This window comes from Coenobita brevimanus, chromosome 14 (genome assembly GCF_032717465.1).
Source record: "Coenobita brevimanus isolate Jiangsu-jjx chromosome 14, ASM3271746v2, whole genome shotgun sequence".
Classification (NCBI taxonomy): Eukaryota; Metazoa; Arthropoda; class Malacostraca; order Decapoda; family Coenobitidae; genus Coenobita; species Coenobita brevimanus.
The window spans coordinates 56,154,567-56,171,903 of record NC_136967.1 but is presented as its reverse complement, the minus strand read 5'-3'; the positions used below and the strand labels follow the sequence as shown (position 1 = coordinate 56,171,903).

General features: G+C 41.4%; 1 protein-coding gene across 1 annotated transcript in view; it reads left to right on the top strand.

Moving 5' to 3' along the window:
• LOC145417512 (cytochrome b-245 chaperone 1-like) overlaps positions 1-15,380 on the top strand; it is a 38,736-nt gene extending 23,356 nt beyond the window's left edge. The window contains exons 5-7 of the mRNA XM_080286220.1: positions 2,547-2,630; positions 4,292-4,436; positions 13,960-15,380. Of these exons, the coding sequence (XP_080142346.1) occupies positions 2,547-2,630; positions 4,292-4,436; positions 13,960-14,100 (370 nt within the window). The 3' untranslated portion in view covers positions 14,101-15,380. The remainder of the gene's footprint in view (positions 1-2,546; positions 2,631-4,291; positions 4,437-13,959) is intronic.
• Positions 15,381-17,337: the final 1,957 nt, after the last annotated feature.

The window sequence follows — 17,337 nt, the reverse complement described above, 5'->3', positions numbered from 1 at the left end:
GTTCAGCACTACCTTTCCTTCATCATTCTTCACACAGTGCTCACCTATGATATCCCTGTTCTCCCTGTTCATCTGATTTGCTGCCTTAAATATCATGTTCTTCCCTTCAAAGTTATTTAGGTTATCCAGTAAAAGTCTATGAGACTCAGATTTTGACCTGTATACCTTTCTTCTAGCCCTGTGTTTGGTACCAAGTATTCCTCTTTGTTATCACCACTTTTTCATTCCTAGAATAGCCTTCTTTTCTCCATACCCGCAGCTTCTACACCCACATCCCAGCACCATGTAACCCTTGTGTCTTGTGGGGAGCCCCTAGTCCATCCTCACACTGAATCAGTAACTCTGGAGATGGTTCTTGGGAGCTCTTTAGTGTTCATTAACACTTGTCAGTTGCCATCTGTTCAGCCTCCACTCAACTCATCTTGCCATAGAAGGCATCCTTTACTGTCTAGTTTTTCAACATCCATATTTTCCTCCAAGGTACATAGGTCCTTATCTTCACCACCTCCTCCTTACCCACCATGTCATATTTCAGCAATTTGTGTTGCTGCACACACTCTTCACTTTCTATAACTTTAACATTGCTCACCAACCTCTTGTTAGCCCTCTTTACCAGGAATAGTCATCCTGGCTACTGTTTCCTCCAGACTCATATGTAATCAGTCTACTCACCCTTTTCCTGAAATACGTGTTGCACGCAGCCACGTTCATTGCCTCCCCAAAGTCAAGTATCGTTTCCCCTTCCACATTCCTCATGCCATATGCATGTCCCTCATGTACCCCTTCACATCCTTGAGTTGCTTCACCCACATGACCATTTAAGTCCCCTCCCAAAACTACAATCTCATCATCCCCCATACCATTTACCACACATATCAAGTCATCCCAGAATTTTTCCTACATCATGCAAGCCAACCTGTGGAGCACATGCTGATATAAATGAAATCGGCAGCCTACCAAACAGAATTTTCACTGCTTTAATCGTTTCATTCACTGTCATTACATTCATGACATATTCCACCCATTTTTCCATAACCAGCACACCCACACCACCATATCCATGTGCACTTCACTGTCAAACTAGCCTGTACCCATAATCCTCCCCGCCCCCGGCAGTCGTTCTGGCTGATCTTCCCTGGTATCAAACTTCCTGTGCACAACCAGCATCCACCCACCTCCGGCTCATAGTCTCAACTACTTCCCTCGTTCTGCCATTAAACCTACCCACATTCCATAATGCCATTCTGATCCCCTTAGGGGTGATTTAGTTCCCTCAGGCTTGCTTTGCCTTTTCTCATTTTTGTCATATCAGTAAAAAATAAAACAAAGGGAGAGACAGACCACAGGCCCTGCCCTCCTGCATTGTCCAAAGTCCAGGCATGGGACTTGGGACCCACAGGTCACCAGTCATATCATTGGCATCAGAGCATCCAGTCAGGACATCCACAGGGACACCCTCCAAGTGCGCCTTGGCACTGTGACTACTTCCCCCACACTACTCTTAAAACTTCCCACATTCCATAATGCCACTATGATCCCCTTGGGTGATTCAGTTCCCTCAGGCTTGCCTTGCATTTTCTTATTTTTGTCACACCAGTGAAAATAAAACAAAGGGAGAGACAGACCACAGGCCCTGCCCTCCTGCATTGTCCAAAGTCCAGGCATAGGACTTGGGACCCATAGGTCACCAGCCATATCAGTGGCCTCAGTGCATCCTACTAGGACATCTACAGGGACACCCTCTAAATGCACCTTGGCACTGTAACTGCCCTGCGATTAAGCACCCACTGCCAGGACAACCGCCAGGGGCACTACTCCCAGGTTCGGGCCCCTTTCTATTGGGCAGAAGTGGCAGCCTGGGATCTGCAGTGCCCTGCACTGTCTGGCACAGATCCAAGCTGCATCCCATCCCAGTCGCCAAAACTACACCGATGGAGTCTGTGTAGTGCCTCCCCTCTGCTCTGCCACTAGAGAGTGGGGACAAAGTTTTCTGGTCACATACCCATGCTATCATCAACCCTTATGATGCAGTGGAGTACATTGTGTGATATATGTATGTTAAGTAGTGCATGAAATAGTGTGAGAAAAGTGTTTGGGAGAGTATGCTGACCTACTGTCCATATTAGTGTTTTACTGAAAAGGTCAGGGAAAGGAGATAGGATATTCTGATGGCAAGTGAAACAGGAGCTTCAGCCCTCCCAGTCACCAGCATTCCCCTCCTCCTCGGGAGTACCACCCCGATCAGCTGGTGCTACAGCCTGTTCCGTGCCACTAGAGCAAATTAAATGTCCTTCACTAACTGGATGAGAGTTGCTTCTGCTTTAGTATGTCTTGAATTTCTCAAACTCATTGGGGCAGTTTCACTTCCTTTATATAAGCATGGTGTGACAGGTTCATCATGAAACCCTGGTAAGCTACAGCCCTTTCCTTAAGGTGCTGCAGCAAATAACTGAGGGAGAGAAAAAGAGTAGTTTTAAGTATAATTTCCAGTAGTATTTTACTGTTTTCAGTCTATCTTAAATTACAGTCTTGCCTATTATTTTCAGGCTGAGTGAGGGATACCAGGTGGTGTTGGTGCTAAGAGCTGGTGGAACAGTACCTGTCTGTGAGACTACATTTGGATGTAAGAGGTAAATTGTAGGAGCAAAAATAATGTTTCAGTTTTATTAGTGACCTATAAAATGATTGAATGCAGCAATTTAATCTTTCCTGATATTAAGGTGGTCTTTTGGACAACCCCTGTTCACCCACACCTGCTTACTTAGTAGCCACTTTTTTGGAATGTCACACTCCCTGTGAGGTTCACTTTTTTTTCGTGCATCGTAGGATGTTAAGTACTGCATATAAGCATGATTACTTCCACTTCCTTACTTTCATGCACAGTAGTATTAGTAGTCTCCTCCTCCTCCTCCTCTTCCTCCTCCTCCTTCAAATCTTGATAGAAGTATTCACCACAGCCATAATAGCTAAGCTGTTCTACTGTTGTTTACCTGTTACAGGGAGTATTACCTCTGCCATGACTCATTACCAGCTACCATCACAGTCTGTAATGCCCACTTCTCTCCGCTCACTTCATCTATCGCTTCTGAATTTTTCAGAGAGATACGAGGTCCCACGTTGGAAAATGTATGGTACATAAGCTACAGTGACCTAGTTTTCCAAAAATGCAATTAAAGTTTTGCATCTTTTGAACAGTGATCATGCGGAAGCTATTAACCCTTTCGGGTCACTAACAGGTCCGTTCGTCCAGTACATGCCACTCATTCAGGTTTTCTGGCATAATTCTAACAAAATTTTGGACAGTACTCTATTCTCTCCTTTACATTTTATCATCTCTGCACATCCCCTGTCGACTTCTGTTGCTGTCCTATTCATCAGCTTCTTCACAACATTCTTCACTTTTATGTAGTCACGTTCTCACACACCATACTCATTTTTTGTACACTATCACAGCCAGTCTTGTTTTCCTCTGCTTTGCTCTGATCATGCACATTCATTAGTTTTTCTCTGTATGTACTTATCCTATCTGCTCATTATTTCTCTCATACATGTTAGCAACACCTTGTATTGCCCCCTTCCCCCTTGTTTTATAGTGTCCAACTCTGGGAATAGGCATTACAGCCAGTTGCCTTAGGCTCCTCAGCCCTCTTGCATACTGTACACCTTCACATCCACATGCCACCTCTTCAGCATTAACACCCACCGTCCATATTGCATACATGCTAGGGCTTTTGCATACACTGCAAAGCTGGTGTATTGATATTAGCGTGGGTATTTTTACGTTATGTCGATGGGTCTTTTGGTTGATCAGTAAAGTCTGCTTTAATGAAATTCATATCCTTAAACTGTTCCTTGCCCCAGCCAGGATGTGAACCTGGGCCCATTAGGACTCCAGATCACCTCCTTACCAACTCAGTTGACACTTGCAAGCATGCTGGGGCCTTTATTATACACTGTGATACATTGCCTATATAAGAAAATATTGTAGGATGTAAATGTAATGTTCAAACACACGTGGTTAAACCATTAATTCAACTTTTCAGTGCTTCAGTCCAATTTGAAAATCTAGCAAAAAAGATGTTCCCAGGAGTGGTCTTGTAATTTAGCTAAGCATCAGTTGGGAATATGTTTAGTGAAGGATGCCAATAATCACAAAGCTGTAGCCACTGTTAATGGTCAGACTGACTCAGGCACCCAAAATGCAGGGAAGTATTTCAGCTAACCTGCAAACTTCTGCCTATGAGCAGTGCTCATCATCAGTCTTTAACATCTCGCTTCCCTTTTTTCACAGTGAACAAGAAGAGATAGCAAGTAAAGTCCGTACGTTCTTGTGCCTAGATCGTGTGGAGACCCTCAGCACTGGCGCCACCTGGAGGGAGTGGACTGACACAGACGAGGATGAAGACTACCTATTCTTTGACCACCCATCTATAGAGGTGAATTAGTGACTGGGTAGTGAGGTGGGAGGAGGGAAAGGGGCAGACCAAAGATAGACAAGAGATGAGTTGGAGAATCATATGAGGGAGGGGTGTGTGAGTTGGAGAGAGGCCAACCTGATGACAGAAGACAGAGGGATATGGCAGTGATTCATTTGTGACTTCTTCCAGAATTAATCATCTGGGTGTAGGTAGATGGAGTGTAGTTAATCACTGTCATTGTTTTAAGTTACTTTAATCTTACAGACTGTAGCTGATAGGTGGTATGAAGCGTGTAAATGTGAATGTTTATGCTTATGAGGTGGATTCAAGATTCTGAGGGCTTAAATAGTGAGTGAATGGAAGTGTGGCCCATACAGTTGGACATATGTTGCTTGGTATCATTTTCCATCATTTATTTATTTTTGCTCTGGATCCCACTTCACTCCACTTTGGGGTAGGAAATGAGGTCTGGATGATGATAATGATGAATATTTATTGTAACAAAGACTGCTGTGACATTTTCAGTTTTTATAAGTAAATAGATTGATTTTCATTCTCAACGGTGGTCATTTGGTACGTAAAGAAATGTGATGGCACTCACAAGCCACCATCATCCACCACTCATGAACGTGTGGTAGTGAAGAAATCGTATTAACACAGACTTTACCAAGAACTGTTCAGAATTTTGAAAAATTAAAACGTAGGTGTCATATTCTCAGAGTTCAGACATTTACAAGCTCTGTGTAGGCCAACCAGCCTACGTGTTTTCCCCCATTTCCAGTGTTTTCATAACAGTAGTTATCATTCTCCAATCTTTCCTGTCACATCTTATTGCTTTTCTTTCTTTTACAGGTGGCTTTACATTGAGTGACAAGCCAAATGGTTTCCTGTAAGCCAAGAAACCATTTACTACGCTGGGTGGTAACCATATAACCAAACCATACGTGCTCCCTACCTGTCAACAAGTGGGTTGGTGGAGGATTAGTGCCCCTTCCCATAAAACAAATAACTCAAAGTCAAATGGCCACCCCTTACGGGATTGTGGCGTCTGGCAATAGATAGATAGGTAGATTGATAGTTATCATTTTCCATATCTTCTAACTCAAGCTGATGAAAATTATGCCAGTATAGCAAGTTGTTACTGCAAGCTTTGTTTTGTTTGTTTGTTTATTTGTTTTTTAACCAGACTATTTAATTATGCTTAGGAAAGACTTCAAATTCTATCTGTCTTTCTACAGCTAGATGCCACAATCCCATAAGGGGTGGCCATTTGTCTTCAAGTTAGTTGTTTTACAGGGAGGGGCACTAACCCTCTGCCAACCCACTTGTTGACACGTAGGTAACACTTCTGGGTTGATTATGTGGTCACCACCCACTGTTGTAAACGTTTTTCTGGCTCTGAGAAACCATTAGGTTTATTACTCAATGTAAAGCCACCTGAAAAGGAAAGAATAATAATAAAGTAACAGGAAGGATGGGAAAACTAGGAAGAGAGGATGACAGACAGAAAAAGAATGATAAAGGTGAAGGAAGAAGCAGGCAGCACTGCCGCATGTGAGTGGATGATAGTTGCCACCACCTACGACCACGTCAAATTTAAGGGGTTTATTAACCCCCTAACAGTGCAAAAAACATAATGCCATGGAATTTAATCATCATTTGAAGAGGTTTTCATTTGAAGGGTTAGGCCTGTATCTAACCATCCAGTTCATCAGAACTTTCCTAAGCTAATATTGTCAGAAGATAGCTAAATCATCATGAAAACTACTTCTGTGAGATGATGGACTTAAGTGCATTGATAAAAAAATCTCTAATACAGCAGTCCTGTTTATCCGACACTGCATCACTTGACATACGTCATCATCAGACAAAGCAAAAATCTGTCAGCACCAACCAACAGTGTACCTGGAAATTAATTTTTCAGACCGACTGCTCAGGTTATTGGTATACTGTATCCAGCTATCTTTAGATGTTAAGAAATTTAGTGACAGTTGTGCATCATCATAAAAAACATAATGGAGCTACAGCATCTTTCAACATAATGACTATTACTGTACAGCATTAAGATTATCCCTTCATAACCTCTCTGTTTGCAAAATGTCAGTTGGTGACAGCAGTCACCCTCTTCCTTAGTTGCCATTGTCTCCCAGTGGAGAATTGTTGGATATTTGGCTATACAAGGCCTGTATTTTATTGATAGTGTACAGTGCTGTGGTACAATATATGAGACTATCTATCTATTGCCAGACTCAATTCAGTAAGAGGTGGCCACAAACAAATGGCCTCCATGTCGCCTGTCCAACGCCGTTTCACTGCGCTGCTTCTAGCCCACACACACACACGAACAGCCGGAGAGAGCGGACGTCCCAGGCATCGCTCCTAACCTTGAGTAGTTTCAGGAATTTTGTCTGTCCTGTCTCCTAGGGTCTTTCTTTAAATTTAAAATAATGAAAGTTAGTACACTACCAAAAATGTAAAGATTTGTTGGCAATAGCATACACGAATGTTTGTGGCTTATTCGGTACCAGCTGTTTAGGTACTTTACATTAAACATGGCCGAAAATGTAAACAATGAGGGAATGGAATTTCAAGGATTTGATGCTAATACTAATGTCATGGACCTGGTGAAAACATTAATTATGAGGATTAGTGAACTCGAAAAAAAAGTAGAGAATCTAGTGATAAAGGAGGTGTCAGGAAATACGGAAACCACCATACAGAGTCTAATCCAGTCCAACGAAACAGCCAATGAAGAGATTAGGAATTTGAAGAGGGAAAATGTTGAACTGAGGAGGAAACTTGAAGAGAGTACTAATAAAACGGAGAAGGTGAGTAATGTATTAGAAGAACATAAGGCAAAGTGGGCACACGTAGAAGAAGAACAGAAAGAAGTGGTCAGCTTAAGAGAGATCATCCAGGAAGAAAGGGAAATGAACAAGAAAGAAATGGAAGAAAATGTAGTGAAAATTTCTGAAGAAAAAAGAGAAAATAGTGAGAGAAACTGCAGAAAGGAACAGATGTGTGGTAGTATTTGGAAACAGGGAAGAGGAAGAAAATGTTAGGTTCGCAAGACTCGAGAGAGACACGAACATGGTGAGAGGAATATTAGGCAAGATTGACCCCGAAGGAGACAAGTGGGTAAAAGAAATTGAGGAAGTAAGGAGGATAGGGCCTTATAAGAAAGGGGAAACAAGACCAATGAGAGTCAAGTTTACATCAGAAAGTGTAATAAATGAGATACTTAAAGTGACCTGGAAATTAAGCAAAGAGGCGGGGATGGAAAATATTATAATAAGAAAAGATCTGAATGAAGAAGAAAGAGAAGTTTTAAAATCATTAAAGGAAGAAGTAAAGGAAAAAAATGATAAGAGGACAGAGGAAGAACGTAATACTTTTTTTTGGAGAGTATTGGATATGAAAGTAAGGAAATGGTATTTAAGGAAATAGAAGTGAAGGAAACTAGGGGGGATGGTTGTGAAAGATCAGAAGTTGAGGAAGTGGTACGGACAGAGAGTAGGAGAGAAGAGGGTATTAATAATGTCAAAAATAATTTGAAGGTGATATATACTAATGTTGATGGTTTCATATCGACAAGGATCGAAATTAATGATTTCTTGAGAGAACATGAACCTGAAGTCATGTGCTTTGTAGAGACCAAATTAAGAGAAGATATTGATGTTCATTTGGGAGATGGTAAATACAAATTGTGGAGAAAAGACAGAAAAGAAAAAAAGGGAGGAGTGATGATAGCAGTGAAGAACAACATAAATGTAGATACTGTGGAAATGGGAGAAGGCAGGGCTGAAGTGATATATATGAAATTAGAAACTGGAGAGAATGTTAAGAGAGATATGGCGGTAGTGTATGGTCCCCCAAAGACGAGAGCATGGAAGGATGACGAATACCATGAGATGTTGTCAGATATGGCTAGCTACTTGCAAAAAATAATTGAGAAAAGCAATAATATAATTTTGGTGGGTGACTTTAATTGTAAAGAGGTGAACTGGGAGGAATGGTACTCGGGAGGCGGCGAGGATTCGTGGGGCACTATGTTATTAAATATAATAATGAATAATGTGATGACGCAGTGGGTCAAAGAAGAGACACGGTTTCGAGGTGAGGACACACCAGCAAGGTTAGATTTACTGTTCACCAAAGAACCCGATGTAATAGAATCATTGGAATATCTCTGTCCTTTGGGAAAAAGTGATCACGTGGTCATTGAGTTCCAGATGTTAATAGGAAACGTCGAGCCAAGAGACGAGCTTCATAGACAGGGAAGATACAACTTTGGCAAAGCAAATTTTACAGGATTGAGAAAATTTTTTGAAAATGCGGATTGGAGAAAATTCAGAGAAACAAGAGAGATACAGAGGAAGTGGGATGTCTTTCTAGACCTTTATAATTTGGGAGTGGAAAAATTTGTACCAAGAGTAAGAGGGAAAGAAAACAGGAAAAAGGAGTGGTTTAATAGAAGGTGTATGATAGCCAAAAAAGGAGAGAGATAAGGCGTGGAACAATTGGAGAAAGAGAGGTAACGACAGAACAAAGGAAGAATATAAAAGAACAAGAAACGAATACACAAGAATACGTAGGGAAGAAGAAAGGAATTTTGAAAAAGGTATAATTGACAAATGCAAGGATGAACCCAAACTGTTTTATAGATTTGTTAATGGCAAACTGAAACAAAAGGAAGGAATCACCAAGCTGAAAGTAGATGGAGAGGTCTTTAAAGATGCGGCAATGCAAGCAGAAATAATGAACAAACGTTTCCAGTCAGTTTTCACTAAAGAAAAGGAGCTTGTGGAAGGGAAGGGAGTGATTAGAAATGTTCCGGTGATGAAAGATATAAAAGTGGAGGTGCTGGAAGTGTATAAATTACTGGAAACTCAAGATGTAAGGAAAGCCCCAGGACCTGATGGAATTTCTAATTGGGTACTGAAGGAATGCAGAGAACAACTGGCGGATAAAATTCACAGCTTAATTGTATGCTCACTGGAAGAGGGGAAAGTGCCAAAAGAATGGAAGAGGGCAAATGTGGTACCAATTTACAAGGGAGGAAACAGGGAAGAACCCCTGAATTATAGACTAGTGTCTCTAACCAGCATGGTCGCAAAATTGTGTGAGAGAATCCTGAAAGACAGATGGATAAAATATCTGGAAGAGATGAATATTTTGGCTGAATGTCAGTTTGGATTCAGAAGTGGAAGGTCATGTGTTTCAAACTTGTTGAGCTTTTACTCAAGAGCGATTGATGTGGTACAGGAGAGAGATGGTTGGGTGGATTGTGTTTACTTAGACTTAGAGAAGGCATTTGACAAGGTACCTCATAAGAGACTAATGTGGAAACTAGAATATATAGGAGGACTAAAGGGGAAACTTCTGGAATGGATGAGAGACTTTTTGAGAGACAGACAAATGAGGACAGTAATAAAGGAAAAGATGTCTGGATGGAGGGAAGTAACAAGTGGAGTCCCTCAAGGCTCAGTGTTGGCGCCAGTAATGTTCCTGATTTACGTAAATGATATGGTAGATGGAGTGAACAGTTATGCGAGTCTATTTGCTGATGATGTAAAGATCTTGAGGAAGATAGAGGTTGAGGAGGATTGTAAAATACTGCAGGAGGATTTGGATAGGATACACAATTGGAGCCGGACGTGGGAAATGAAATTTAATGTAAAGAAATGTAAAATATTGGAAATGGGTAAAAGTACCAGGAGACCATCACTGAATTATTTTTTGGGTAATGAATTAATCACAAAAAGGAGAGAAGAGAAAGATTTGGGAGTGCTGGTCCAAGATAGTTTGTCACCAGAAAAGCACATTAACAAGATAGTTGGAGAGACTTATAAGCTCTTGACTAACATAAGAGTAGCATTTCATTATATGGATGAAGAAATGATGAAAAAATTGATAGTGGCCATGATCCGCCCCAGGTTAGAATATGCAGCGGTAGTGTGGTGCCCACACAAAAAGAAAGATATAAACAAGATTGAGAGAATACAAAGAACAGCAACCAAGATGGTCCCCAGTCTGACAGACCTGTCATACAGAGAGAGGCTGGAAAAACTGGATTTGCCTTCGTTAGAGGAAAGGAGAAAGAGGGGAGACATGATTGCGGTGTTCAGGACCATGGTGGGAGTAGATAAAATTGACAAAGAAGATCTGTTTGTATGGGATAAGAGAGCAACAAGAGGACATGGAATGAAATTGAAAAAGTCAAGCTGCTTGAAGGATATCAAGAAATATAGCTTTCCTTACAGAAGTATAGACTTATGGAATAGCCTGGACAAAGAGATCGTCCAGTCTAAAAACTTAAACGAGTTTAAAGTTAAATTCGACTTATTGAGAAACAGCGACGGAAACCCACGAGCATAGTACATTCCGTGTATATCACAACTAGGTATATTCTTAAATATTTGGAACGACTTAGACAAAGAGGTGGTGCATGAGAAAAACATTCATGTGTGTAAAGGTAGACTTGATAAATGTGGATATGGAGACAGGACAACACGAGCATTGCTCAATTCCTGTATACTACAAATAGGTAAATACAAATAGGTAAATACACCCCCCTCTGTCATATACCTCTCCACTTTATCCCTCCATTTCATCCATGGTCTCCCCCTCCCTCTCCCCCTCTCCACCTCACTCACATACACTCTCCTTGTCAGTCTCTCATCCTCCATCCTCTCCACATGGCCAAACCACCTCAGTGTATGTCTCCTAACACTTTCTATCACATCCACACCGCAATGCTCTTCACTTCCTTGTTTGTCTGTCTGTCTCTCCACATTACTCCACATGCTCCTCTCAAATAACTCATTTCCACTGCTCTTACTCTTGATTTGTGTCCTTCCAACAAGGTCCAAGCTTCACTTCCATACATTAGAGTTGGTATCACAGTACTGTCATGCAGTGACTTTTTATTTCCAAGCTCACTTCCCTGTTCCTTATCGCTGTACTGCTCTCACTCTTGATTTGTGTCCTTCCAACAAGGTCCAAGCTTCACTTCCATACATTAGAGTTGGTATCACAGTACTGTCATGCAGTGACTTTTTACTTCCAAGCTCACTTCCCTGTTCCTTATCGCTGCTTTCAAAGAACCAACAACTTTTCTTCCCTATTGTACCCTTTCAAGCACTTCACCCTCCAAACTTCCATCCTTACTCGTCAGTAACCTCTTCCGGCACTCACATTTTTCATTTACTCCATCCAGCCTCACTTTACATTCAGTGGCTTCATTTCTCTCAGAGACCATAACTATACTCTTCCCTACATTCACCTTTAGATTCTGTTTCTTACACACTCCCCCAAACTCATTCACCAAGCCTTACAGTTCCCCTTCGGCATCACTTAACAATACATCATATGCAAACAACAGTACAGGGAGTTTCCAAATGCTGCCTTCTCTCATTAGGGTCACTTCAACACCCACTGCCTTACTTTGTACCTCTTTCATAACCCTGTCCATATACAGATTCAACAACCATGGGGACATGACACATCCCTGTTTTAATCCAACATTCAAATAGAAAAATTCACTCAGTTCACTATTGACACGCACTGCAGCCTTAGCCCACTTGTATGTACTTTTCACAGCATTCAACAACTTGCCATTTATTCCATACTCTTAATACTTTCCACATTCCTTGTCACCACCTTGTCATATGCTTTCTCCAAATCCTTGAAGGCCACATACAACTTCTTTCCCTTCCCTAGAAACTTCATCATTACAGACCTAAGAATGAATATCTGATCTACACAACCTCTTCCCTTCTTAAAACCTCCCTCTTTATCTCCAACTAATTCCTCAGTTATTTCCTTAATTCTGTCAATAAGTATCTTTACCATATACTTTTCCTATTAAACTAAGAAGACAAATGCCCCCATGATTACCACACACTTCTTTTTCCCCATTTCCATTGCCTAAGGGAATAATTACACCTGACTTCTAATCCTCTGGGACTCTACCATCCCCCCATGCCAATCTGCACATCATCTATATCCATTCTACTACTATCTTTCCCCCATGCTTCAGCATTTCACCACACACTTCATCAGTTCTTGGGGCTTTCCCCATCTGACTTTCTTCATTACTTCCAGTACAGTACTTCTATCCTACTGATTTCTTCCTCCATTCTCCCAGCGATTCCTCAGCCACTTATACTCACATTACTTTCATTCTCTGTGTTCAACAATGCCTTAAAGTGTTCTCTTCATCTACGCACTTTTTCTCCCTTCTCCACGAGCAATCTACCATGTTTATCTTTCACTCGCCAACAAACTTCTTTATCATCCTGTCTAACTCTCTTTACCTCTTTTGAGACCATTTTCTTGCATTCTCTCCACTTTACACTCAGATTCCTTTGAAATTCCTCATCCACTCTTGTTACTATTACTGATCTTTTCACCTTTCTCTTTACCTCTCTACATACGACTCTTTCCTCTGTCTCTCAGCTTCCTCCACACCCTTGTTTCTCATCCACTCACTATATGCTTTCTTCTTTTGCACCACAGCATGTGTCACCTCTTGATTCCACCATGCTGCTCCTTGCAACCCCTTTCATCTTCTCTTCACTCCACACACCACTTCACATGCTACACAGATTTCTTTTGTGAATATTTTGCACATACCTTCCACGTCCCCCATCTGCTCCAGATCATATTTACCCAGTTGCTCCTCTACATCTCTCATATATTCTGCCTTTTTTCCATTCTCTTGCAAATTTTCTACCCTCAGTGTATAGACTTCCTCCTGTCCTTCCTTTCTACTCCTCCATTTCATTTGAACCTTGACTTTCACCACCACCATGTGGTGGTCAGAAAGTCCACTCCCCCAACCTCCGTATGCTCTTGCATCCATTATGCACCGTCTCATTCTGTCATCCTCACACACATAATCATTGCCTTCCGTTCATTCAGTTCATCACTCACCATGTATACCTGTGGATCATTTTGTGTTGAAAGAGGGTATTTACTATCACCAACCCCCTCCCTGCACAAATGTTGACAAGAGCATTGCCATTCTCATCCACTTCTGCAGGCATACCTCATTCTCTGACTACTACATCCACCTTCACATTCCATACTTTTCCATTCATATCTCCAATTAAAAACACACACTCATTCCTTTCAAATTTTTCCATGCACACTTCCACATTTGTCCAGAACCCTTCTTTCACTTTACTTGCACGATCTTGTGTTGGCACATAGACACACACAATCGCCCACATTTGTAGTCCAGCTTTCAGTTGTACCCACACAATCCTTAACTTGATGGATCCATACGCTCTTATACAGTAGTCTCCTTCCATCTCTTGCACACAAAAATACAAACTCCTTTTGCCATCTCATTCTCACCTACTCCCACAGATGTACCCCATCCATACTTGCATTCTCCCACAGTCTCACCTCCCCATATTGTCTCATTTATTCCACATACACCAACTCTTGCATATTCAAGCACCTGGACAATCTCTCTCTCTTTCACCTCATCATTCGCACCCCTTACATTCCACTGATATTTTTTTCTTCACAGGTGGAGAGCCTTGAGGGGAGTGGCAACCTTAATTTTGATGAAGTGAAGATCGAGAATGAAAATAATGTAGTGGTTAATGAGGAGAATGACTCTGATACTTCCAGTGAGGATGAACCTTTTGACAATGTGTTTGCAGAGTGATGACATGGCAGTGAAAATAAGATGGTATATTTTGGATACTAGAATGGAACATTGGTGATTAAAGACTGAAGAAGAAAGCATTCAGCTGAGAATAACATTGAGGATAATTGTAGAGGAGAAATATATGGAGGAAAGAAAATGAGCTGTTGTTTTAGAAAGAAAAGCTGAAGAGAATCTGATTCAGAGGAAGTGTGGGATCTCAATTTATCCCTCTTAATAATGTGCACCTCATCAGAAATGGAATTTCCATCCTGTGTGCACCAACTTTTTCTCATGGTGTAAGACTTGACTAGGTGGAGTAAGGTGATGCTGCCCAGGACACTGTTACACGTCCCAAGTTCAACTGAAATTAAACCCAGTGTCTTATTTACTTAAATTAAGGCTTCAGCTACTTGAGAGATTGCTGTACTGGGAAAGTAATATGAAGATGGTACTGAAGAAAGAAAGTCACAGTTGAAAGATTTGTATGAGGAAAGTGAAGGGAATGGTAAAACAGAGGAGATAAAATTGAAAGCGGGAGAGATGGAGGAAGAAATAAACAACAGCACAAGGTGGAAGAGAAGGTTGTTGTAGGAAAGTGTCAAGCACGATGTGGAAGTCTGCTCTGTTTGTTTTCAGCCATAGTGGCAACAAATTACATCCACACCTTAATTTTGTGATATCCTGGTATTCTTTCTCAGTTTAAATGTATCTGACAGGTCACAACTTATTTCTTCAACATGAAATGTGAAGTACTGGTACAAGATATTGTATAGCTAGTCTGTCTGAAAATGAATGCTGTACCTGGTTCTGTATATAAAGATCATGGTACTCTGGGAACAACCAAGTATGATGCTTGTTCTTAACACCATGATGGAGTACTAAATAGTATTTGTTTGGTGTGTAGAGGTGTTCTTAGCAGGAATGCCCTTGTAAGTAACTGTGCAGAAAGAATAATATCTCTTACTTAAAGAGTGAAGAACTAAAGTCATTACTTGATTTACCAAAATGTTATCCAGTTTGGCTTGATATTTAGCATTTCAGGCTTTCAAATAGTGTTGAATAACACTACTGTCAACATGATAAGTCCACCAGCAGAAAAAAGTGAGAGGTAGGGTGATTAACTCATTCATTTCAAGCAGTTTTCATAAGCCCTATAATTATACAGGATAGCAGGATGATTTAAATATTCTTTTTTCTGTACCCTTCAGGCCAAGTTTTCCATAGGATATTAAAAAGTGTAGTGCCAGCAAATTGTTTACATTTATGTTAGAGACCATTGACTGTGCTCTCATGTGTGATATATGTGTCATTGCATACGATACCAATACTCCATGTGTAGTGAACTACAGTAGCCATTTCTCTGAATCCCATACCCTGGGCTTCACACAGGACCCCTATGTCTTCCATGGTCTGTCTCTGGACATTCTCTTCATCACATTCATACCTATGATCCAAACCAGTCCTCTTTTCCCCCTCTCTCAGTATGCCCAAACCTTCTAGACATACTGGTGCCATTTCACATCACTTCTCTAGTACAATAATGTATTTCTTGGGCCTTGGCTCTCTCATTGCAGTCATATGTTCTCAGTTCTGTATTTCTTGTGCCCTTTCTCTCAGTCATTTGTTCTCAATTCTGTTACACAGTGACACCCTACTGATCCCTCTCAGTATTCTCATTTCTTTGGGTTCCAGTCTGCAGGTAGTTTCTTGTCTTACAGGCTGAATCACGTTGCCTTACAACAGAACACCTCATGCATGTTTTGTTGAACTTAACCTAACAAAAGGAAAGCCCCTTCACAATGAAGCCAGGAGAGGCAGCAGCTCCTTAAATGTCTTTCATCCCTATCTCATTCTAGCATTGAGCTAGCTTGTATTCTTCCCGCACTTAGCATGTGTCTCAGTCTATCAATCTGTTGCCAGACACCTTAATCCCGTAAGGGGTGGCCACAAAGAAATTGTCTACATGTCACCCTGTCCCCTGCCATATCACTGCCCTGCTCCCAGCCCACACCCATCTCTCATAAACCTCCCCACTCTATCCCTCCATCTTATCTATGGCCTCCTCCTCCCTCTCCCCTCCTCCATCTCACACACATACACTCTCCCCATCAGTTTCTCACTCTCCATCCTCTCCACATGGCCAAACCACCTCAGTGTGTTTCTCCTAACACTTCCTATCACATCCACACCACAATGCTCCTTTAAATCCATATTTGTCAGTTTGTCTATCCATGTGACTCCACAGGCTCCTCCCAAATAACTCATTTCCACTGCTTTCGCTCTTGACTTGTGTCCCTCCAACAACGTCCAAGCTTCACTTCCGTATGTTAGAGTTGGTATCACAATTCTGTCATGTAGTAACTTTTTCACTTCCATGCTCACTTCCCTGTTTCTTATCATTGCTTTCAAGGAACCAGCAACCTTTCTTCCTTGTTGTACCCTTTCAAGTACTTCACCCTCCAAACTTCCATCCATACTCATCACACCACCCAAGTACTTAAACATACATTTTCCATTTCCTCATCATCCAGCCTCACTGTACATTCACTGACTTGACTTCTCTTGAAGACCATAACTTTACTTTTCCCTACATTCACCTTTAGATTCCGTTTCTTACACACACTCCCAAACTCATCCACCAAGCCTTGCAGCTCCCCTTCGTCTTCACTTAACAACACAGTATCATCTGCAAACAACAGTACAGGGAGTTTCCAAACACTGCCCTCTCTCACTAGGGCCACTCCAACATCCACTGTCCTGCCTTGTATGTCTTATAACCCCATTCATGTACAGATTGAACAGCCATGGAGACATGACACATCCCTGTTTCAACCCAACCTTCAAATAGAAAAATTCACTCAGTTCACTATCCACACGCACTGCAGCCTTAGCACCCTCATGCATACTCTTCACAGCATTCAGCATCTTCCCATCTACTCCATATATTCTTAATACTTTCCACAAACCTTGTCTATCCACCCTGTCATATGCTTTCTCCAAATCCATGAAGGCTGCATACAACTTCTTTCACTTCTCTAGAAACTTTTCCACTAAAGATCTAAGACTGAATATCTGATCTGCATAACCTCTTCCCTTCCTAAAGCCTCCCTGTTCTTCCCCAACTAATTCCTCTGTTATTTCCCCAACTCTGTCAATAAGTATCCTGCCATATACTTTTCCTATTACACTAAGAAGACAAATGCCCCTATGATTACCACACACTTCTTTTTCCCCTTTCCCTTTGTCCATCCATCA